Source organism: Gossypium hirsutum, chromosome D11 (assembly GCF_007990345.1).
Source record: "Gossypium hirsutum isolate 1008001.06 chromosome D11, Gossypium_hirsutum_v2.1, whole genome shotgun sequence".
Classification (NCBI taxonomy): Eukaryota; Viridiplantae; Streptophyta; class Magnoliopsida; order Malvales; family Malvaceae; genus Gossypium; species Gossypium hirsutum.
Genome location: NC_053447.1, coordinates 47,426,851 through 47,452,342, shown reverse-complemented (window position 1 = coordinate 47,452,342; position 25,492 = coordinate 47,426,851). Strand labels below are relative to the sequence as shown.

Below are 25,492 nucleotides of genomic sequence, written 5' to 3'. Positions count from 1 at the left end.
TCTCTCCCAGCCCAAGAAAACAGAAAAAATACAAATGAATTAATAAAACCAAACAAAAGGTCGGATACTGCTTCTTCTTTGCACCAAAATTAAACTCTAGTCTTCTAAATTCTAAACAAAAGAAAACTTTGGTTGCTGCTTCTTTTGTCTCACTTCTATCTACTACTACTTTTCCATTTGCCTCTGTTGTTGCCGACCATTATCTCAAACCACAGCCGCCACCATCAAGGTTAGATATGGTTGGTTTTCTGCTATTGCTTCTCAATTTCCCCTATTTTATTTTGTTTAGCTTTAGTGAATGAAAGAACATGGAGAAGATGGAAAATGGAAAGGCTTTTGAGTGTATGGAAGAAATTGTTTTTCAATTTTTTTCTTTCGTTTTGTAATTTCAAGGCAATGGATTATTTATTGCTTCTCTTTCATTTTGTTATTTCAAGACAAAGAGTTAACGTTTTTTTATTCTTTTTCTTTATATGCTTTTTTGATAGGTTTAAGGGTGTAAAAAGTCCTCAATTTTTTCAAAAAAAGTAATTAAGCCCCATTTTTTTCACTCACTTTGGTACTTGAACTTTCAAAATGCATCAAAAAGGCCCTCAAACTTTTTAAAAAAAAGCAATTAAACCTCTGTTTTTATTTTGAACTCAATTGGGTACTTGAACTTTTAAAATATATAAAAAATGCCCTCAAACTTTTTCAAAAAAAGCAATTAAGTCCCCAAATTTTTTTTTTGCACTCAGTTGGGTACTTGAACTGTCAAATACATCAAAAGGTCCTTTGACCGTTAACTTTAACATTTGACCGTTAAAGTTTACTGCCCCTAATTTTTTCAGTTAAAGCCACCCCATGTCACAACCACGGTGTGACATGTGGCAAAAAAATTATAAAAAACAAAAATTTATAAAAATTATAAAAATTTTAAATTTTAATAAAAATATAAAAAAATTAGAAAAAAATTAGAAAAAAATATTTATAAAATGCATCAAAAAGGTCTTTTAACCATTAACTTTAGCCGCTGACCGTTAATGTTAACAACCTCTATTTTTTTCCAGTTAAAGTATCATGTGTCACAACACATCGTAACATGTGGTGAAAAATGATAAAAAAATAAAAATCAATAAAAGTTATAAAAAAATTATAAAATGCTTCTTTTAGTATGATAATTTTTATAATTTTTTTATGAATTTTATATTTCTTTATATTTTTTTATAATTTTCTTACTACTTTATAAAATTTTATAATTTCTTTTATATTTCTATATGTTTTATAATTTTTTTACAATTTTTAATTTTTTTACAATTTTTTTAAAATTTTTAATTTTTTTTAATTTTTAATAAATTTTTTAATATTTTCTATATTTTTTATTAAAATTTAATAATTTTTATAAATTTTATTGATTTTTATTTTTATCATTTTTTGCCATGTCACGTTGTGGTTGTGACACGTGGTGGTTTTAACTAAAAAAAATTAGGGGCAATTCAAGTACCCAATTGAGTGCAAAAAAAAGGAGCTTAATTGCTTTTATTGAAAAAGTTTGAGGGCCATTTTGATGCATTTTAAAAGTCTAAGTATCCAATTGAGTGCAAAATAGAAGCAGAGGCTTAATTGCTGTTTTTTGAAAAAGTTTGAGGATTTTTTTGATGCATTTTGAAAGTTCAAATATCCAAGTGAATGCAAAATAAAAACAGGGACTTAATAGCTTTATTTTAAAAAAATTGAGGGCATTTTACACCTTAAGCCTTTTTTGACATGAGACCAGGACAATAGACTTTCCTCTAATAATTTACACTTACTTTTATTTATTTTTTTTATTTTCTCCATTTTTAAATTTTTGCACAAGGTTTTTTGAACTTGTTGATTAATTTTCTTCTAGTTTGGAAGGCTGCTATTTGACTGGAAAATGCTTTGCAGACAGATACGACATTGGTGCTCCATGAAGCGATGGGTTATATCAGGTTCTTGCACGACCAAGTTCAAGTCCTATGCTCATCTTACCTGCAACAACACCAACATGTAAGCACAATACCACTAGTTTCCATTGATTTCATGTGCAAACATTTAAACACAAATAAACATGAGATTCTTTGTTTTTTATATACCCAACAATATCCAATCCTTACCATACGTTGTGCCTTGTTCTCATTGATCTCTTACGATCTCATACATTATTAGGAGACTTCATCGGAATTTTTATATCATTTTGATGCAAATCCACGACCAGGTCAACAAAAGCACTTAACACTTCTTGTCGTTCAAGTTCAAGTAACAAAACACAAGCTCTTCCATGAAATCCCAATCGATATTTGAATTATGTTTCAGCATCATTTCTACCATATTTTGCATTGAACATCGAAAATCATTATGCAGGTCGGGAGGATACGTTAACACCACGATGCACTCATTCACAATATTGCTCAGTGACTTGACAGTGGCCCCATCACCCTCGATGATGCCATTGCCGTTGGCAGTGATAGTTTTATTGATCGAAGTTGACGGCTTTGAGGTTGAACCCATGTCCTTCGACATCAACATGGTGGTGATGGTAGTCCGAGCACTGCTATGTGCCTCCTCAACAAGTGACCCCAGCAAAGATTCTATTCGAGCCACAAAGATCGAAGGAAAGATTAATAAACCTTGGAGAATCAAGCAAGCTGCTACTGGTGCCTTTTACTTCATAATCTTTTGATCTAACATCACTTCCTTTGAAGCATGGACACGGACATGCAATATAGGTACGACACGATACGGATACGACAATAAAAAATATTTTTATTATTTTTATATATTTTTTTATGTCAAAAATACTCAATGTAAATGAAAATATTAATATTTTTCATTAATATATAATCAATTCTTTTCCATTAAGCTCTCTTATCATTACATAAAATATGACAAAATATAGTAATACATTTTTCAAGTTCATTACACAAAACATGTCATATCAAATCTAAATTTGAAGTTCAACCTATATCCTTAAGAAGGCTTGTACAAAAAGAAGCAAAAAAAGAACAATTTTCTAGTTCAATTCATAGCATTAGCATTTTCCATATCTTCGTCTTCATTGGAAAAAATTACCATCTCCATATCCGGTTCATCAAGAGATAAGCTAGCAACTCCAAGAATTTCAACTCCTTCAAATGAGTCAAATACATCACCTCCAATATCCCACATCTTGTTCTCTCCTTCTTTATATTGAAAAGTTTTTCTTGAAAGTAATCAAATATTAGTATGCACAAATACTAAATTTTCGGCACGTTGAGGATTAATCTTATTTCTCCTCATGGAATTGATAAACGAATATGTACTCCAATTCCTCTCACAACAAGATGACGAAGAAGGTTGTCCATGAAGTTTCAAAGCTAAGTTTTGGAACAAAGGTATTGAAGCCCCATGAACTAACCACCAAGACTTGGTATCCAAAAGCCATCTATCTTGTAGTGAACCAAATGAATCAAAAAAAATCTAGTGCTCCCGAAAATCTCGCAAACTCTTGGAAAATCATCTTCTTTTCTTCGATAGAAGGAAAATATCTTCTTGAGCACTTATTCTTTTCCTCTGAGATTTCTACATCTTTATGTGGAAGAAGGTGATTTGGAACCTCATTAAGTCAATCATGACAATAATACCTATGTAAACAAATAAATTTAAATTTTTTTAATTGATAATAAATAAAACAAGTATAAAAGAATAAAAACAAGTATAAATGGAATATATGTTATCTAAGTTTACCTTCGATTTAAAGAATGAGTCATACAATGAAGTGGTGTACTACTCTTAGTCTATTGATCAATAAGAATATCATATATGACTTCATACAAGATTAATCTCTCGTCTCCTTTCTTCCCTTCATGCCTATAAATGCTTGTCTTCACTTTTTCGATCATTTCATCCCACATCTCATAAACCAAGTGAAGAGTAGATTTATCTGTATCCATAATTCGAAGCATATCATATATAGGTTCTGTAAAAGTAAGGATATAATCAACCTTATCCCACGAAAGGTCATCCAAATTTTTTTTCCTTCACCAAATAGGCTTTGGAAACGTCATCTTCTCTATAAGTAGACCATTCATCACTAGTAACCATATTTTGGAGACCCCATTTAATGAGCTTGAATCTTTTTAACATCGCAATCATAGAAGCAAATCGAGTATCCGCAACAAGAAGTAATTTCAAAGGCACAAAAGAATTTATATTGCCAACCTCATAGGGTGATTCATTATAAAGTTTCTTATAAAGATAGCATCATCACCAACATTATTTATCCAACACAAAACATCATATGTAACCTCATTCTTTTCGATGTTTTTTGCAGCACATATATTTTTAAAAGCAAGATTAAGAGTATGTACTACACAAGGTGTCCAAAAGATATGAGGATGTTGTGTCTCTACCAATGATCCCGCAACTTTACAAACTAGTGCATTGTTGGTTATCACTTGAACAACATTTTGTGCCCCAACCTCACTTATGGCATCTTTAATTAAAGTTGTTACGTAAAACTTATCCTTATATTCCTTTTCACAATTGACGGGTTTTAAGAAAACAACTCTACCTTCAAAAATGGTCATAAAGTTAACCAATGGTCGTCTTTGTGCATCCGTCCATCCATCACATATAAGACTAATATCTTTTTCCCTCCACATTCCCTTTATAGGTTGTAACAACCTCTCTATGTTTGCTCGTTCTTTTTACAACAATGTAGTCCTTAAAGCATTATACCCCTGAGGTATGTAACCCGGAATCGAATTCTTACTAGTTAAGGTGACTGCGTTCACATAATGAGGGTTCCTAGCTAGATGAAAAGGCAATCCACCAGAATAGAACATTCGAGCAATTTCACTATCTAAATTCTCTCAAGCAGTTAGGTTGAACGATTGTTCTAAAGGGCATTTTCTTCTTTTAGAACCTAAACTATGCCCTTGAAGTGAGGTTGTGTTTTGCCCAACGGAATATGCTAGTGTTTGAGAACTAGGTGGCAATGGGACTATTTTTTGTTACAACATAAGTTTCGCATCTTCAACTATTTTTTGCATTTCAGCAAGATGTGTTAGTGTTACGCTAGGACACACTCGAATTCATTGCCCACTTAGTTTCAATAAATGTGCTTTAACCCTAGAGTATGACCCCTTAAATGTAGCATTGCAAAAATTACACACAGAACTAACATTCCCACCTCTTTCAACGATTTTTGGTAATTTAGTAACATATCTCCAAAGAGGAGTCTTACTAATATCATCTTGAGATTAGTAACATTATTTGATGAGTCAACACTTCCACTACCACTTTGAAATGTCATAATTAATGTTGGTGATCGACCTAATTAAACAACGAACAAGTAAAAATAGTGGAAGAAATTGAGATGAAAACTAAACCCCAAAACCTAAAAATAAATAACTCTCAAAACGTAAATACAAGATTCTCCAAAAAGGGTTGAGTTCTAATCGGTTATTGGATGTATTTTCTAATATTGTAAAAGTGTCTATTTATAGACTAAATTCGTACGTCAAATAAATTATGCTAATAAATACTAAATCTTCTAGAAAGGAAATATATTTGGTTTAACTTGACTTGCAAACAATATCTTATTTTATTTAACAAGAATTTGGGTCACACATATATTTATTAATTTATAATTAAAATTAATTTTTTAAATATTTTTAATGTAATAAATACATTAACTAGACAAATATTATATATACTCTTATTATAATGAGTCTCATATATTTATAAATTAAATTCATAGGTCAACTAAATTATGCTAATAAATGTAAAATATATTATACTAATAAATACTAAATCTTTTATAAAGAAAATCTTTTAGAAAGAAATTATATTTTGTTTAACTTGACTTACAAACAATGCCTTATTTTATTTAAAAAGAATTTAGGTCACACATATATTTATTAATTTATAATTAAAATTAATTTTTTAAAATATTTTAAATCTAATTTATATAGGTCTCACATGTTTTTATTATACTTTCACTATTTTTATACTACTATAATTTGTTTTTGACTTTCTTACCCCATTATAACTATATAATACATTAACTACTTCTTTCTTTCTTACGCAAACATAAAGCTGCTCATGGGCCGGGCCGGGCCCAGAAAAAATTTTAGCCCGGGTCCTAGGCTCGGGCCCGGCTCGGCCCGAAATATAGGCTTAGAATTTTGCCAGGCTCGGCCCGGGAAAAAATTCATAAGTCCGGGCCCAATCCGGCCCGGCCCGTTTTTTAAATAAATACTAAAAATTTATTTTAAAAATTAAAAAAATATATTTTAAAAATATTTTAAAATAAAAAAAAATTAAAAATGTATTTTAAAATTATTTTAAAAATATTTTAAAATAAAAAAAATTAAAAAAATATTTTAAAAGTATTTTAAAATTAAAAAAATAAAAATATTTTCTACCCCGTTTTTTCCCTCCTCATTTAATGCCTTTACCTTTGCCTCTGTATTTTTTCTCTGCAAAACATTTATCTACAAAACCTCCAGCATCATCATCTTCATATAAGCAAATCGACTCCAAAGAAGATAGGTATGTTAAAAATCCCATAAATTATCACGATTAAATGTTAAAGTTTTTCTTTTTATCTGTTTTCTAAAGTTCAATTCTTGTATATGGGTTTTTTTTCCGTTTCTAATTCAGGCCAAAAGAAAGTCTGGTAGTGTCCCCTTTTTTTATACGCATTGACGTGTGTCCGGTACGTATGCGGCCATGCCAGCGGCGTGTCCGTGTCAGACACCAGTACGACACTAGTACGAGGGGGTTTTTCCCGTGTCGATGCTTCATAGGTCACTTCTCTTTTCATTAATCTCGCCATTTTCTTCAATATAAAGTGAGTTGAAATTTTGAAAGAGGAAACGATCAACATTAGCAAGTATCCTGTATCATTTCTGTTTCCTTGGTGACCAAATTTTCGACGAGGTTTACGGCAAAAGATAGGGCTTTCAGTTTTTGTTTTCATTCTATCTCTATTTTTCTTTCGACTCTAAGTTTGAAAATCCTTACTGCTTTTTCTTTCCTTTCTCGTGTGTCGATTGAGTGCCATGTGAGATCTTAAGGGATGGTGTCAGAGAAGAAGATGATGATGGTGGCAATGGTGGTGGTTGAAGAGATGATAAAGGATGGTGATGATGAAAAAATGATAATGAAACAGAGAAACCAAAGTTAGTAGGATAATTGTAACAACTCTGTTTTTTCGTGGTTTTGAAATTTTGATTTTTAAGGATGGATTCATTAAATTTTATTGATTAATATTTACAACTCTATTTTAGTATTATATTAAATTTTGGTCTGACAAATTTATTACTTAAATAGTAGTTAATGTACAAATGTTTTTTAAAATTAGTGGTGTGAAAAATAATGTATCGAGACTTCGTTTCTATAAACCGATTCATAAATGTTTTTATTAAATATTTATGAAATTATTATATAGATTAATTAAATTTTGGATAGAAAATTTTATCGAATTAGTGATTAATTGAAGTATAATAATTAAATCGTAAAAGTGGTAAAAATTTAATCAGTATGAATTTTTAAATTGTTCAAGGACCAATTGAGTAATTGGTACAAGCAGTGGACAATGACGTAGGATTCCACCTATAATTGCTTAATTAAGATTAAGTTAAACTAATTGGAATTAATTAAGTTAAATTATGATTAATTAATAATTAATTAAAAATCTAAGGAAAATTTAAAAGAAATGAAATTCAATCCATAAGGGTGAGCAAAACTTTTATCGATGAGAAAAATATTTTAAATTTTGAGTTAATCAAATAGAGTTATTCGAATTATTCAAGTCAAATCAAATAAGTAATTCGAGTTTTAAGTTCGAATCGAGTTGAATTTTACAATTAGAATAACTTGAATAATTCTAATAATAAATTGGTGTAAATACCCTTTTGATTCCTATCAAGTTTGAAAATGAGTAAATTGGTCTCTCTTAACAAAAAAAGAAAAATTCAAAATTTATATTTTTTAAAAATTTAAAAAATATATAAAGAAAGTTAAAAAATTAAAAATTTTATAGAATAAGAATTTTGGAGACTTGAATAAGTTAATTAATGATTCAAGTTTATCATACTAAACTATTTTTTATTATTTTGCTTTGAAAAAGTTTTCAAATATATATGGTTTCAAATTTATGTGTATTAAAATGGAATTAGTTATACTGTAACAAGATTTTAATTTAACATGTTTAATTTTTTTAATTCAACTCGAACAAATTCAATCGATTCGACTCCACTCGAATTTCATTTCACTTGAATCAATTCGAAAAAAGTTTAAATTAAGTTAGGATGATAAAATAGGACTCGTTAACTCGATTAACTCGTAATTTTTTCATTCGATTCGACTCGATTTGATCAAACGCTCACCTACGAACAAGGGGAAATAGGGTTTCAAAGTTTTAAGCTTTCATCCCTTAAATAGGGTTTCAAAGTTTTAAGCTTTCATCCCTTAATTTGGTAAGTTATTCAAGTCATTTTCTTATAATTTTTACTATTTTGAGATCTTGGAAGCTTGATTTAGTTAGTCCGGATACTATTTTGCAAAACTGTTAAAGTTTATAAAAGTTTCATTGTTAAATCTTGAAGCTTTTGGTACTAAATTGATAGATCTTGAGCTTAGATATGAAAAATGATTAATTTGTAAAGTGAAATTTGTAAGTTTTAAGTATAGGGATTGAAGTGTAAATATTTTGAAATTTAGGTTAAATTTCTATAATTTTAAATATTATAGGGATGTATAAGGATGAAATTGAGATTAGTTTCAAAATTGAAACTCAAATTTGGAAATTTTGACAAATTCGATTTTAAGGACTAAATTGAATAAAATACAAAATTTTAGTGAATACCTGGTAAATAAAATTGAACTAATAGTATGTTATTATATGTTGTTTGGAATTGATAATTGAATTAAAATTATGATTTAAATTGGGATTTAAACCAACAGGAGGATGTTTGTAGAAATGGAAAAATTATAGATTAGTCCCTGACATGTTGTTGATTATAAGTTTGTATTGAATTTTTTATATTAATTTCAGTTATTAAAGTTTTCTAATATCTTGTTTGTTGCCGAATTTGTTAAGCATAGTATCAGTATTCTTCTTCCTCTCGATTTCTTCTCTTTTTTCTTCTTTCTATTCTGTCATTTCTCTCTCAGATCTTTTCTAGCTGCATGAGTAACTTCCACTGAAAACTGTTGGTAGTGGAAGATAGGGGTGAGTAAAACTCGATTCGATTCGAAAAAAAATTTGAATTTCGAGTTAAACGAATCGAGTTATTCGAGTTATTCGAGTTATTCGAGTTAATCGAGTTATTTGAATCAACTCGAATTTTGTTTTCAAATTTCTAGTTCGAATCGAGTTGAGTTTTTGAATTCGAATAACTCGAATAATTCGAATATCAAACTATAATATTTTTACATTTAATATATTTTTTAATTCCAAAATACATAATGACAAGAATCTGAAGATAATTGAAACAACTAAACAAGCAAAGAAGCTAATCAATATATAAAAAATTAATAAATAAATTATGAGGTGATGAAAGTTAATAAAAAATTTGATTAAGGTGGACAAATTTTATTACGATGGGTGACAATGATTACAAGGACCCAAAATTATTTTTTAAAATTTAACTCGAACAAATATATTCGATTCGAATTCCATCTCACTCAACTCGATTCGAAAAAACTTCAAATAAAGTTAGGATGATAAAATGAGATTCGAAAACTCAATTAACTCGAAAATTTTCGATTCGATTCGATCGAATGCTCACCCCTAGTGGAAGAAGACCAAGAAGAAGAGAGTGAAACAAAAAAGAAGAAAATTTAGAATCCATCTTCCTCATTTCACCACTTTATTTTAACAAGATTCTTGTGCTTTATAACAACTGAGTTGAATGTTAATTACCCCCGTACTTTTTTTATTTCATGCCATAACCCTTTAGGTACCATTAGTTTGTAGCTAACGACTATGGGGATACAATATTTAGAAAGCAGGAGGAGGAGGAGGCTGTTTTTCATGTGGTGCGTCTTCATGGTTCTCTTTATAGAGATGGTATTCACTAGTACTACTACCCAAAATCAGCAAGTTCAAACCCAGCTGAAGCTCTTGAACAAGCCTGCTGTTAAATCCATCAAATTCAGTTTCTTGTATTAGTATTTCATTTTCTCTCTCTCCCTTGCAAAACGCAAGCAGAGTGTAAGTTTAAGGCAGATTTTAGCAATGTGGTTTTCTATGCACGATTTTTTATGTTTTCATGGTTTAGCTTGTTCAAGCATTTTGAGACTTTTTTGTGAACTTATTGGAACTCTCAATAAAGTTCGGAGATAAAATCACAGTAAAAAACAATACTGGACGTGTTGAGGGCCGGACCCCTCAACAATAGTGTTATTAATTGGACAAATGCGTAGGGATTAAATTTCAAAAGTTCTAAGAATATAAGGATTGGGAGTAGAATTAGACCTTACAGTTACAGATATGATATAAAATGAAAAGCAGGTGAGTATTATATGTAGAGGAAAGGGAAAAGAGGAAGAGTGTTATGGACAATGATGGTTTACTCGGGAAATGGAGGCTTCACTTCGTTTCGAAGGCAAAGCAGCGGTTTGAGAGTGCACCAGTATTGACCACAACACTTGAACATCCTCGCATGGGCATGACTTCACATCCTTGTACAGGATGTATATTCCTCTTCCTGCACCTCAAACGAGTTTCGATTGGTGGAAATAAATATGTAACCACGATAAATACAATGTGACCGGAAAACTTACCTCTCGTGCGGCGAGAATGAAGGCGATTCCAGAGCCTCTTGAATGGGGAGAAGAGGGAACGAAACCACCCCATTTGGAGAAGTGAGTCTAGCACTCAACTCATTGGTAGGTGAGGAGTTGGAAGGATTAAATACAAAAGAGGGGATTTACAAAAAGACAATGTAGGTTTGCTGAGAGAGGTTCCTTGTGTGCTTCAGATTCTCCATGTTTCCTAATTTCCACAGCAATTATGCAATTTAATTTCAACATGTTATCATCTGGGTGGTGTGTCTTTGTCACTCAAGTTCTATTATTTGATTTAACCCCAAATTGCAGTAATCTCCTTGTAGGGTCATAGTTTCACATATATATATATGAACAAAATATGAATGAGTCATAAAATAAATGTGAGAAAGTTGAAATTTAATCAATTTGAATAAACCAATGTCTCCTCTACCATGAAATGGGTATGGGCTAAAAAGCTAAATAACTACAACACTATATATATTGAAGGTAAAATGAAAATAGAATATATGTCTGCCTAATTTGTCAAATAGCATTTGGTTAATTACCTCAAGAAAGCATTTCATTTGAAAAGTGAAGTTGAAGGTTTTTAGCAACCTTACATAACTTTTTCTTATTAATTATTTAGCAATGGTGTTTATTTAATAGAATTGGGAGAAAATGTAGTTAACATCAACTAAATTGGAACCTAAACAAATATATATATATATATATATATATGACTGCCGTTGAGCCATCATTGAGTGCTCGAATCCAGCCTTTCTTGTCCATCTACCTTGTAATAACATCTTTGGTCCTCCCACACCCATCTTTATTTCGCATATTTTTTAGCTGAGGAGGTAAATTACGAAGAAGGCAAAACTCAATTACAAATTATGAACTGATGCAAAAATAAAATGTTTAAATCTTCATATTTTCTTTTAAAAAATTATTTAAAATTCTTCATCTTTTTGTCCAATTTTATCGTTAATGTTGTTGATTTAGCATTTTATTTAAAAGAAAAGAAAAATAACCTTTTTAATTAATTTTGTTTTAGTTCATATCCTTTAAAAGTACATGAAAATTTTTAATTTTTAATTTTTAATTTTAGTATTCCAACTAAAAATCTTAAAAATTTTTAAAAGATAATTTTTTAAAAGAATTTCAAAAATTATGAAAAATATAAAAATTTCTATAAAATTTTAAAATTTTTATTGAAAATATGAAAATATTTTACTTTTTAATTTTTTTATGTAATTATAAAGAGTAAAAAGATGAAATTTACAAAAACTATAAATGTCCAAAAAAGTTCCTATTTTTTTAATAGGTTAACCATTGCAATGGAAAAATTGCGAGAGATAAAAATATTTAAATAAAAAATTTAATCCTTAAATTTTATATATTTTTATCAATATAATCTTCAGTTTTTTAAGTTAAATTTTATCATTAAGTTATTAAAAAGTGCCAAATCATTATTTTCTTTAACAAAAATACTGACTAAAACATTATTTTTCTAATGAAGTTCATACCAGTAAATGTGAGACCCCACACTCAACCTGGTTGCCTAATCTGAATGCATAACTTCATTACATTGCCAGAGCAACTCAAACTATTTCAATTCATTTCATCAAATAATATGACATTCCATTGAGAGCACTAAATATGACACCCACACTCGGTCCGATCGTTAGATTTGAATGCTTGATGTCACATCACGTTGTCGAAGCAACTTAGGCCATCTTAATTTATTTCAACAATTAATTTGCCATTCCATCATAATAATTTCCATAACATTCACAACTATAACCATAAACATGATTAATCAATATTAAGTGATCTATTTAAAGGATTTCAAAGTTAAACGAAGTCAAATACAGAGTTAGAATTTGAATCCGAACTCAATGTGTCAAATTCAACAATGTATCTTAATACATTGAAGTTCATGTCTTGAGACTTGATCCCGAGACATAGCTCCCCTATTTCATACCCCTAGCTTTGATGTTTTAAGTCTTAAGGCAAGAAAGAACCCACCTAACAATCCACGTACACTTCATGCTAACATTATATTATTTGTCTTATGTGGACGTTTATAAATATTTAGAAAATATAAAAAATCAAATTAATATATATATAAAGTTTATAAAAATACACATAAATTACCATGCAAAGTATTATATAAAAAAAAAATCATTTTAGCCGGTATCTCAAAATCAATTTTACTCTTTTTAAAAAAAAGTTGAGGGTCAAAATCAGCTTTTCTTTAAAAATTGAAAGCCGGATTTAACTCAAAAGAAAGAACAAAGGTGAAACTGACCAAAAAAAAACATATATCCTTTAAAGCGAAATTTGTACAAGATCTAAATTTTTAATTAAAAAAAAGTACAAAAACCTCTTACACATTAAACCAAAACCAAAATAACAAAGACATTAAACCAAACCAAAATAACAATGATACAATTTTGATATTATTTCAATTTTTTCCAATATTAGTACGGAACAATTAATATCAAGACAGTACCTGAAGAGCTCTTCTCGATGTTTCAAGATAACGAGGACCATTATTTGCCAAGCTGAGTGTCCTGTAAATAACTCCATGAGTGGTAACAACAAAACTTGGTTCATCAAGTCAAATATATACTATCTAAGACCGCAAATCCGGCTGCAACCCCTCCTTCGTTCGATGATGATACCTTGGTCCTCATCAAGTAGCCACATTGGTCATTCATGATGACACTCTCCTTGTTCCTGCAAGGGCAAACTGGTGACTCTCCGGTGCATCCAAAATGAGAAATGTTGAGAGTAAAAGGGTAAAGCTTTAAAGATGTGAAAACCATTTCAAATGACGTTACCAGACTCTTCATTTTCTTAAAGTATCATTTTAGATATTTGTGTTCGACACATAATACATGGGTATATAAATATGACCTTCCAAAGATCCTATAAATATAAGGAAAAACTTTGGGCATATTAAACCTACCCATGTTGGTTATATACTCACATCCAGCACTTGCACCTGAATCCGAGTAACATAATTTTGAACCTTTTCTTTTCCTTTTATTCCCATTCGGGATTGATAAGTAAAGGGAGAATTTAATACAATTTGCATGTAAACGACACAAACTGCAGTGAAGGGGTGAAACAAACTACTAAGATATACCTTAAGTAAGCACTGTATACCCCAAGCTCTGATATGGCATGATCTTTATGACAAATGCTATCACGAATCAAAAATGTGGGAGAAACAGCTGGGAAAATCCTCTGCATAAGTATATAAGCAGCATCTTCTTCAGACACTTCCTTTTGCAATCGTAGAAGGGTTTCTTTCACATCATCACCATAGATATTGTTCCCTGAAGTGGAACCGAAGACTCGATTCTCAACTAAAAGAATCACAATGAAGAACAATATTTATATTCTAAAGTTTTTAAGATATAGAACCTCCTCCTTCTCTTTGAGGCTTCATGACAAATAACTCAGGTTTTTCTATTGCTTTCTTGGTGATGTCTGAGTCAACCAAACTCCACAGTCCAGCAAAGCATTTCCGCAGTTTGGCGATATCCTCTTTGCTCTCAAGGAACCTACATGCATGGAGAAGAGAAACATAAAAAACGTACAACTCGAGGTAATTGTTCACTAAAAATTTAGACTAATATTATTGCACTATCAAGAAAAAAGCACGCTATAATCTTCCAATATCCTAGCTCCATAAATTTTGGAGTTGCCACTTTTTACGTTGAATAAACAGTAAATGCAATGAAGTTTTGAGATTTCATGTGAAAGGGAAAAAAGTTCCCTACATAATTATAAAGCTAAGCAACCTCTAGTCACTGGCAATAAATCTTTCAAGAGGATGTTTCTAAGTCTAACTCAGTTAAGTGATAAATCCATTGATAACTTGGGTAGAATATTTTGCTAAAACATTATTTGTAGAGAAACTATAGAATTATTTACTTCTCAAGCACATTAGGTTTTGCAAGTTCTTGTTGAATCTTCTTAGTTCCCGCTAAATGATATGATATTGACGGGCACTTGATAGCTGAAGATTGCTCCATTAGCAGTCGAGCTCTCCACTCCTAAAAATTTTAAATGTAACAAACACATCAGAAGCACAAACAGAAAAAAATAAGTCTAATGTTGCTGTAATTAGCAAAGGGGAACACTTCATAGTGTATAAAGTCTGAAAATGACAAGATAAAAAAAGAATCCATCAAAATCATACTAGTGATAGTGGCTATTTTAGAATAACATGAAAAGCAACCATCAAAATCGTGTGTGTGACAAGGAGCAAAAAGAAAAAAAAAGTTGAATTGCTTACTGATTCTGAAGGATAGTCAGTAGGTGCATACCCTGCTCTAAAATAGACAACTGCAACTGCTTGGCCACCTCTACAGGTGCAAGAATTTCAGACATTAACACAAGAAGCTGGGCATGCTAATTCTAGAATCTAATAAGAAAAATCAACTCTATGCAGTAGTCTGAAGATACATACACAAGAAATGTGCCATCAGGCAGAAGTTGGCCTTCGCTATCAATTTCAGCCAGTGTTTTCCTGATAGTTCTCACATTATATGTGATACCAAGCTAAGGAATGCAATGCCAAGTGAACTTTGGATCAAAGCTTTCTAACTAATAATAATAATAATAATAACCATCTAAACATGTTTACTACAAAAAGGTTTTACCATATTTATTCAACCAATAGACATATTAAAGAGGATATCTTTCCTTCAACACTGTACAAAGCCAATGCTGGTCATACATATTGCGTTCTTCAGTCTGAACAACAATCATAGCTACAGCCCTGTACACCTCAAAAAAAGATATTATAAGCAGCAACATGACTTCAATGGTTGCAGGAAGACAAGAACCATCAGGGTATATTCTTTGAAAGTTAACCTGGGGTTATTATATTCAGTCCAAGCTTTAGCCAATGCCTCAGCAAACTGCCCAGTTGCAGTGTTTCCTGGGATCCTTTTAGAATCTAAACCAAGGTCTTCTCCGTAGTCATTAAGTAGGGTCCTGCAAAATGACTAGCAATGGTTGAGAAAATACTTGTTGATAATTTAGTTCGCTGAACAATGCATAAGCAATTCAGAATATCTTTCAAGCTTTTGCATCAGTACACCAACAAATATTTCTATTACTCCTTTATGCTGCTATATTTCAAATATTAGGGGCATACTGAAAGTGCAACATTGATATTAAGTTTCACACCTACAATGGTTATGTTTTTTTCAATTAAGGTTAGCAATAAACACAGGCTAGTGAAACTTTCTCTAGTAATTGATCACTACCAGAGTAAAAACCCTAACAAAGAACCTTGACTATAATTATAAGATATCTATCTACGCCTCAGATTTTTCTTTGCATGGCAAAAGAACACAGTTGAAGTGACAAGAACAAACACACACCATTTGAATGCCTTTCTCAATAAGGTTCATTCAATATGGAAATTACAGCACATAATATTCAAACTTAGGCAAATAAAAATGAAGTTATGATGGAGATACTTAGGTAAAATGCTTATTGGCTCAACCTGTGAAGGTCAGTCACAAGACAACCAAGACCAGCAAACGAAGATGAAATTGTGTTAAACTCTATTTGGAGGAGTAATTTAGTTTTCTCATCAAGCATGTAATCTGATCGATGCAAACCCAAGCGTATTTCCTGTTTCAAAAACTGAATATGATTAGAATCTTAGGTGTAATAAAAAAACGGCATTGATTTCCACATTTAGAGCAAATCATTTGGCAAATATACGAAAACAATTTAATATGTACCGATGATTGACCTTATAGTATTTGTTTCATTTCACAAAAAACATAATATCACTAAATCTTCAAAAAGAATTCCATTCTTATAAACAAGTTTTACCAATCTTTAACACACCAGGGAAAGATAAGATCTCATTAAGTAGCTTTTTGTTCTTAACAGGACCTAGTTTACAGCTTATCGCAGAAAGGAAAAATGAAACACTTGTTGAAAAAATGACAAAGGGTGAGATGAACGAAAGGTAGGTGCACAGAGATACTAGGAGTACATCTCAATCTGGACATTAAAACACTCCACTGCCTAAATCAAAATAAATCCTTCCCACATTATTAAAAACCAAATATCCATAAATGTTACCCACTTACCTCTTTCTTGTTCATTTCTAGTATCTTGGAATGAATGTCTAAAAGTCTAGAGGTAAAAGCATCCACTTTTTTGGTCCTGCAATGTTAAGCATTGACAATATCAACTTCAAGCAAACAGTATTCTCACAGGACAAGTTGAATTATGATTCAGAAACTTGCACATCACTTGATTGCAGTTATAAGAAGAAAGCGTGTGCATAACAACAAAACCATTGAGGGAGAGTGAGAGCATACCTAGCTAGGGAGTCTTGCAGAAACTTTCCATCTAAACTTACACGATCGATTAGTTCATTGAAAATTGGAGCTAGTTCACATGCTTGTTTCCAGTGAGATTCTGGAAATGACGTGGGCAACAAAGCAATTGGAGCGTGCACCATGCCAACACCAGGTAGTTTCCCAGATCTCTGCAATTAGACCCAGCCCATCGAATTCAAGCACACAAAAACTAATATAACTCACACCTTTACTTAGAGCACCTTCCCTAACTCCCTAAATTCAAATTATGATGTCAACCAGATGTAAAAAAAAAAAATTAACATCAAAAGATAGTGACAGAATTGCAAAAGAAATTCATTTCAATAAGAAGAATCCTAACAGAGTAGTGGGGATGAAAATGAACTAACAATTACAAAATAATAGGGCACAACGATGATTTCAGGACGATCATATTTACTACAATTCACAGTTGATGGACTAAAAAGTTCCCTAAAATCAAAACGCAAGCAAATTGTGCAATTTAAGTTCAAATTTTGGCTTCTCGTTCACCGAAAAACAAACATCAAGAATTAAATTGCTTCAACCATATTCTTCCTGTAGTTTTTTTTTCTCTCAGTTTAACATAAAATGATCAACATGAACGCTGAATGTGAGGGTAAATACAGAAATTAAAAGAAAAAAAAAGAACTAAATAATAAAAATCTGATGTACGGCAAACCTGATCATTTCTGTCACCAACAACAAGGCCATGAAGAGAACTCCAAACAAGAGCATCATATACAATCTTTTGAATCAAGCCGTCATCAATACCATGAAGATCAACAATGGGTTTTCCTGCTGCAGCAATACCCTTTCCGATTTCCATCTCCCCAGCTACTCTCGCGCAGTTTAAAGTCCCAATTTTTAGAACAGCAAAAGGGGAGTGTTTTTTTGTGGGAAAGAGAGGCTTTTGCCGGTTGGAATTGGAAAAAGAGCTTGTTTTTGGTTGTGCTGTAAAAGCAATAATACAAAGTGAGTCAACCGAACAAGAAGAAAGGGAGGAATGGCCAACACCCATTTGGACGCTTTTCCTGGTGTCATTCGGAAATACTAATAAGGAACCGTATCAGAAAAAGTACACTAGTTATGGGAATAATAATAAATAGAAATTCTATCCGTGTAAATAAATATTTAGAATATAGGTGTATTAAATAATTAAACATTATCTTTAAATTTGATAAATAATAACATATATAATATGTATAAGTTAAATTAAAATTCATTTTCAAAATAAAATATTTTTCTCACCAAATTTGTATATTTATATTGTTATCAGTATCTGTTGTATAGCTAAAGTCACTTTAAGGTAGTTAGTTTGTTGTTAGCGGTAGGCAGTTAGCTGTTAACGTTAGTTAGCAATTATCTTTGTATATTAAATAGTCTGCAAATGACTCTTAGGAAAAGATAGTGAACTGAGATATTTTGTATATACATTATAAAGTCTTGACATGGTATCAAGAGCTAGGTTCTTGGTGTAATTTTTTTGGGGGGCCATGGCTACAGAAGCTGTTCCAACAGTTGATACTCCTAGGCATTCCTCTAATAATGGTGAAGCAGTTCACTCATATGGTTCTAGTAATTCTTCTTCGCATATTGTTTAGTATTTTTCTAAGCATGATACTATCAAACTCGGGGAACATAATTTCCTGTTATGGAAACATCAACTTGTGTTGATTCTTGAAGGATATGGTCTTAAGGGATTTGTTCTAGGTACTATTTCCATTCCCTCACCCTTCATTTCTGGGAATGATGGTCAACTCGTTGATAATTCGTATTTCTTGTTCACAAGAGGCAATTTGCAATGTCTGTAAGAATTGGTTCTAGGCTCTTACATCTCCGAAGTGTTCTCCATGTTCCCAATATCTGTAAGAATTTGTCGTCAGTAGGGCAATTTGCAAGGGATAATGTTGTGTACTTTAAGTTTCACCCATTTTTGTGTTTTTTGAAGGACATACAGGCAGGGACAACTCTACTAGTAGGCCACATACATAATGGCCTCTACAAGTTCGATGTTTCTCATGCTGCCCCTTTCAAAGCTTCTACAAAGCCCGTTGGTGCTCAAAAATTTAGCTCCGCTTTTCTCAACAGTGCACAACTTACTTCTTCACCTATGTTGTGGCATGCTAAGTTGGGCCACCCTTGTAATAACATCTTGAGTTATGTGCTACGTACCTGTAATGTCCCTTTCAAACACAATAGTTTACCTCATGTGTGTTCTTCTTGTCAGCTAGGAAAAGCACACAAGCTTCCTTTTAATCATTCAAAAATGATGTACTCATCACCCTTTGAACTTGTTGTTTCTGATGTTTGGGGACCAGCATATGTGAAATCAAATAGATTTTCCTACTATGTGTCATTTGTTTATATGCATAGTAGATATACATGGCTTTACTTTTTCAAGACAAAATCTGAAGTTCTCCAATGTTTTACTCATTTCCATCGAATGGTCAAGGTGCAGTTTGGATGTTCCATTAAGATGCTTCAAAGCGACTGGAAAGGAGAGTATCAAGCCCTTTCGAGTGAGCTCTCTCGACTTGGTATTCAACACAGGGTCACGTGTTCTCACACCTCAGAACAAAATGAGGTTGCTAAAAGAAAACACAGGCAGGTTGTTGACATGAGCTTTACTCTCTTAGCTTAGGCATCCATGCCTTTGAGGTTTTGGTCATATGTCTTTGCTCATGCAGTTCACTTAATCAACAGACTACCCACCCTCATACTCCAACAATGCAGTCCTTATGGGAAACTCTACAACTTGTAACCCATTTACTCTCAGCTTAAAGTATTTGGATGTGTCTACTTTCCTTATTTGAGACTATTTCAACAACACAAGCCACAGTTTTGATCAAAGAAATGTGTTTTTCTTAGTATTGGCACTAATCAGAAGGGATACAAGTGTCTCGATGAAGATGGTCACATTTTTGTTTTGTGACATGTAATGTTTGATGAGTCTCAGTATCCTTTTGCAAATAGATTCTCTTCAAAGTCACCTTTGGCCTTTATTTGGTCAGATCATCAGAAATTTCATCTTCCTATGGTTTTACCTACTGACTATAGTGTTCCTGTGGTATCTCCTTCCTCAGGGTCAAGTAGTTGTCCTCCTCAGGCTAATTCGCCCACTGGTTCCTTTGACTTGCGTTCACCTTCTTCTTCAGGTCAGCATGAAGATCCCTCAACAATAGTTTATGTTCCTTCCTTGGTTAATCAGTCTGATGCTCCTTCGCGGAAACCCATCAATGTCAACCTTCATCCTATGCAGACTAGGTCAAAGAGTGGCATCTATAAACCTAAGGCATTTTCTTCCTTTCTGACTCAGAAGGAACCTACATCTATTTTAGAGGCATTTCAAAGCCCTGATTAGACAGCAGCAACTCAGGCAGAATACAATGCATTACTCTTTAATCATACTTGGGACCTTGTTTCTCTTCTTGAAGGACGTAGGGCAGTTGGATGTAAGTGGATATTCAGAGTAAAAAGGTATGTTGATGGTTCGGTTGCAAGATATAAAGGATGATTAGTGGTTAAGGGATATCTACAAGAAGTAGGTGTTGACTTTCAGGAAACTTTTAGTCCTGTAGTCAAGCCAACAACAATACGAGTGGTCCTTGCACTAGCTATTTCTTTTAGATGGGCTCTCAGGCAAGTCGACATTAACAACGATTTCTAAACGGTGATTTACATGAAGAAACTTATATGGTGCAACCACTAGGGTTCGAACAACAAGGTGTATATGGTCAACAATTGTCGTGTAGGTTGCGAAAAGCTTTGTATGGCCTTAAACAAGCACATCGGGCCTGGTTTTACAAACTAAAGGAGTTTTTGCTCGCTACCAAATTTGAAGCCTCGAAGGCTGACAATTCCCTATTTGTTCATCACTCAGGGTCAAAGTTGGTCTATGTTCTCATCTACATGGATGATATCATTGTCACTGGGAACGATAGTAAAGCCATTGATCATTTTGTGCAAAGTCTGAATGCTTAATTTTCTTTAAAGGACTTAGGCCAGCTGAATTATTTTCTTGGCATAGAGGTCACTTACAATAAGGGTGGTATTTTTCTAAGTCAGAAGAAGTATATATTAGAGCTTCTTCAAAGGGCCTCCATGGATCGATCAAAGGGCACCCCTACACCAATGACTACCACCTGCAAGTTGTCAGCTAATGGGAGGAGTCCTGTTGAAGATGAGCACCTTTACAGGAGCATTGTTGGGGCATTACAATATGTTGTAATCACAAGGCCAGAAATTACCTTCTCAGTAAATAAAGTATGTTAGTTCATGCACAAGTCGTTGGATTCCTATTTTAAAGTAGTTAAAAGAATCCTGAAGTATGTTCAAGGGACGTTGGACTATGGTTTATAGTTCACTCGTTCCTCAAATTTTTTACTTGAGCGATTTTCTGATGCCAACTAGGGATCTGATACGGATGATCGTAGGTCTACCTCTGGTTTTTGTATTTTTCTTAGAGGTAATCCTGTGTCCTAGAGCTCGAAAAAGTAGCAGGTGGTATCCAGGTCTACAGTAGAAGCAGAGTACAGAAGTCTTGTACACGTTACTGCAGAAATGGTCTGGATTCAATCCCTACTGTTTGAACTTTCTGCTCCAAATACTATAACCTTGGTATGGTGTGATAGTGCAGCTGCTGTTGCAGTTGTAGGGAATCTAGTCATGCATTCCAAATTCAAACATGTCGAGTTAGACTTATTCTTTGTGAGGGAAAAAGTTACAAGTGGGGTGCTCCAAGTAGGTCATGTGTCCAGCCAAGATCAAATCGCAGATGTTCAAACAAAATGCTATCTGAAGGGATGTTCAACAAATTTAGGACTCAGCTTCGAGTGGTCAATAATGCTTGGAAAGCTCAAGGAGAAAGGAAAGCTTAATAAAGATCGAGGCATGTTATGAGTATCTATTGTATAGCTAAAGTCAGTTAAAGTAGTTAGTTTGTTGTTAGCGGTAGGCAGTTAGCTGTTAACTTTAGTTAGCAGTTATCTTTGTATATTAAATAGTCTGCAAATGACTCTTAGGAAAAATAGTGAACTGAGATATTTTGTATGTACTTTGTAAAGTCTTGACATATACTACTAGAAATCATATCACATGTGTATGTATATAAAAATCACAAAATTAGAATACAAATGCTTGTTTTAAAATAACATACAATAAAATATTTTAATGTTTGTATTGAGAAAATATTTTTCTTTTGTTTGTCACTTGATACAGGTTTTCGTCTATCGCTTGGCACGGGTCTGCTAAAGTTCTAGGATTTTGTTTTCTTGTGAGTTTTTGTTAGGTTTTCTTGTATTCATATGTTATGGAAGAGAAACTGGCTAATCCGAATCTGCTTGATAAGGAGGAAGATGCGTTTAGGGAGGAGGCCCCAATGGTGGATAATGAGTACCAATTCTGTTTGGTGAGGTGATGTTTGACAGATAGTGTGGTATATTTCCCTTTCCTGCTTAATATTATAGCCGATTTATGGCATCCCATTTGGGGGATTTGTATTTCTAATCTAGGTGAGAGAAGGTATCTTTTTCAATTCTTCTATGTTGTAGATATGAACAGAGTACTTTCTAGAACCCTCATGGTTTTTCAACAATCATTTGCTGACTTTGTACAAGAATCAATCGAAGGAAGACCCACTGTTAGTTCTGTTATCTTCAACTGAGTTTTGGGTCCAAGTACATGATTTGCCTCCAAGTTTAATGCTTGAATCAATGGCTAAACAGTTTGGGAACTTCTTGAGGTTGTTTCTCGAATATGATACGTCAATCCAAGCATTAAGCTTTCAAAAATTTATGCGTATTAAAATTAAGTTGGATGTGAATTTACTGTTGAAGAGAAAAAAGAAGGTTCTAGTTGGTAAGGACTGTGTCTTTTATGCCTGTTTTCAGTATGAGAAATTGAGTTTATTTTGTTTCATTTGTGGCAAACTTAGTCATGGGGAGAGTTTCTGCCCGATTAAAATCAGATTTAAGCCTTCGAAGTAGTTTTCGGGTGGGATATTTCTCCCCATGCGGCGGCGAGAAGAAGAATCTCAATCGTGAGTCAATGGTTGCGAGAGGCGGATGGGTCGTTTTGCAAAATAGTGGATAAGAAAAGTGGTATTGTTGGCTGAAATTTAATGGGAGATAGGGATTCTAGGCGTAAGCGAAAGGGTAAGTTAGAGCAATATTTTCCAAATCCTAATTTTATTCCTTTAGGGTTCGAAAAGGAGGCGTCAATTATGGGAATTGACCATCGACAAAAGATGGACATTAGGGATATTAGTTGGGCTGAGACTGAAAATGGGCCTATGGATATGGTTTTGGATGGTGAGAATGATCCACTTTATACTTTGAAAGGTAAGAAACACCAATTGTTTAGTAAGAGATGTAGTAGTAGTTTTATCAGAAAATGATATCGAAAGAGGTATCAATAAGAAATTGGATGTTTGTGGTGTGAGGAAACCACAGAATTTTAATCAGCTCAAGAGCAAATTGAGAGCCATTAATCCCCGAATTTTGTTTCTTATGGAAACAAAGCTAAATTCAAAAAAGATGAAAGTAGTCAGAAGGAAATATGGATTTGGGAATGACATCAATATAAGAGCTATAGGTTCGAAAGGGGGTTTGTCTTTGGGATGGAGAGGTAACTCTTTGGCCACTCTGAGGACCTTTTCCTAATACCCCATTGATTTTGATATCCAGGATAATGAAAATGGAGAAACCTGGAGATTAATGGGTTTTTATGGAAATCCCGATGAACGTAATAGATGGTTGTCGTAGAACCTCCTTAAACAATTAAGTATCGAACAGTCTACCCCATGGTTGGTGGTGGGGGATTTCAACGAGATCACTTATTCTTTTGAAAAGAAATGTTTGCACCTCAGAACGGCAGATTTCTGAGTTTTGAACGACTTTGGAAGATTGTGGGCTGAAAGATTTGGGATTCAATGGTAGGTGGTACACATGGAAGAGAGGAAGGTTTTCTTTGACCAATATATGGGAGAGGCTTGATCAGAGAGTTGCGAATCTGGAATGGTAGAGTCTATTTTTTGGCTAATTGGTAGAGCATTTAAGCCACTCAATTTCTGACCACTGCCCAGTTCTAGTGGACACAAGGCAAAGAATTCAGAATGATAACGGACGAGCTATTAGTAATTTTCGGTTTAAGGCCATTTGGTGTTTAGAAGAGTCCTTTGAAGAAAAAGTAAAAAAGGGTTGGGCATGTTCCTCTGATGTCATTCTGGTACAGTTGGCGCAACTAGATAAGCAGCTTCAAAAATGGAGTTGTCTTATAAAACAAGAACGAAAGAGAGGTCAAAGGTATTTAGAGGAACCATTATTGGAGCTTTATAATCTGGATCCAACAGATGATGTCTTGGCCGAAATCACAAACGCCCAATTAGGCTTGAATCTTAAGGCCGATAAGGGGGAATTATTTTGGAAGCTACAAGCTCGAGTCAACTGGTTGAAGAATGAGGATCGGAATACAAGTTTCTTTCATAAAATAACTGTAGACCGCCAGACTAGAAATAGGATTATTGGGTTAGAGGGGGACAATGGTGGTTAGGTAATTAATGGCAAGAATTTATTGTAGATTACCTCGGAGCATTTTGGAAGGTTGTTCATTACTTCTGAAGCAAGTGATTATGAAAGAGTCTTGGGGTTGGTGGAATAGCGTATCACAACTAGCATGAATGAAGAGTTACTTAAACCATTTACTGAGGAGGATATTTGGCATGTTGTTAAGATGATAGTGCCTCTCAAAGCCCTGGGGATTGACGGTTTTCCAACACTATTTTATCAAAGGTACTGGCATATTGTTGGCCCTCATATTTCTCAATATTGTTTGTCTATCTTAAAAGGAGAAATAGAAATGGATGACATTAATAAAACTCATATAGTTTTGATTCTTAAAGTTGAGAAGCCAAAAAATATTACATAATTTAGACCTATAAACTTGTGTAATGTTATCTATAAAATTATTGGGAAAGTCTTAGTTGAGTGCATGAGGGGGTTGCTCGGGTACTATATTGATGAGGCTTAAAGGGCTTTTATTCCAGGGAGACAAATCTCAAATAATGTGATAATCTCTTATGATGTATTGCATTATCTTAAATTAAAGAAAATGAGTCGAAAGGGTAATTTTGCACTTAAACTTGATATGAGTAAAGCGTATGATTGAGTTGAATAAGACTTTTGGCTGGTATGATGTCTAGGTTGGGTTTTCATGTTGATTGGATAACTCTTATTATGAGGTGTGTTTGCTCAGTATCTTATATAATGGGTGTGAATAAGAATATTATTGAGCATTTTTTGCCATCGATTGGTTTGAGACAAGGAGACCCGTTAAGTTCTTAT

At 33.0% G+C, this 25,492-nt stretch overlaps 1 protein-coding gene and 1 long non-coding RNA gene across 2 annotated transcripts; one reads left to right on the top strand and one right to left on the bottom strand.

The window, feature by feature from the left end:
- The first annotated feature begins 6,401 nt into the window (after window positions 1–6,401).
- LOC121223126 (uncharacterized) lies at window positions 6,402–7,228 on the top strand. Its single transcript, XR_005920540.1, has 2 exons — window positions 6,402–6,537; window positions 6,649–7,228. It is a non-coding gene; the product is annotated as an uncharacterized lncRNA (long non-coding RNA).
- A 5,976-nt stretch (window positions 7,229–13,204) lies between these two features.
- Window positions 13,205–18,239, bottom strand: LOC107913581 (glutathione synthetase, chloroplastic). Its single transcript, XM_016842214.2, has 12 exons — window positions 17,833–18,239; window positions 17,133–17,302; window positions 16,899–16,974; window positions 16,298–16,428; window positions 15,658–15,780; window positions 15,482–15,562; window positions 15,251–15,331; window positions 15,077–15,146; window positions 14,713–14,834; window positions 14,200–14,339; window positions 13,919–14,111; window positions 13,205–13,506 (listed from the first exon to the last, which is right to left on the bottom strand). The coding sequence occupies exons 1-12, from the start codon at window positions 18,169–18,171 to the stop codon at window positions 13,383–13,385; spliced, it is 1,650 nt and encodes a 549-aa protein (XP_016697703.1). The 5' UTR covers window positions 18,172–18,239; the 3' UTR covers window positions 13,205–13,382.
- Between the last annotated feature and the right edge of the window lie 7,253 nt (window positions 18,240–25,492).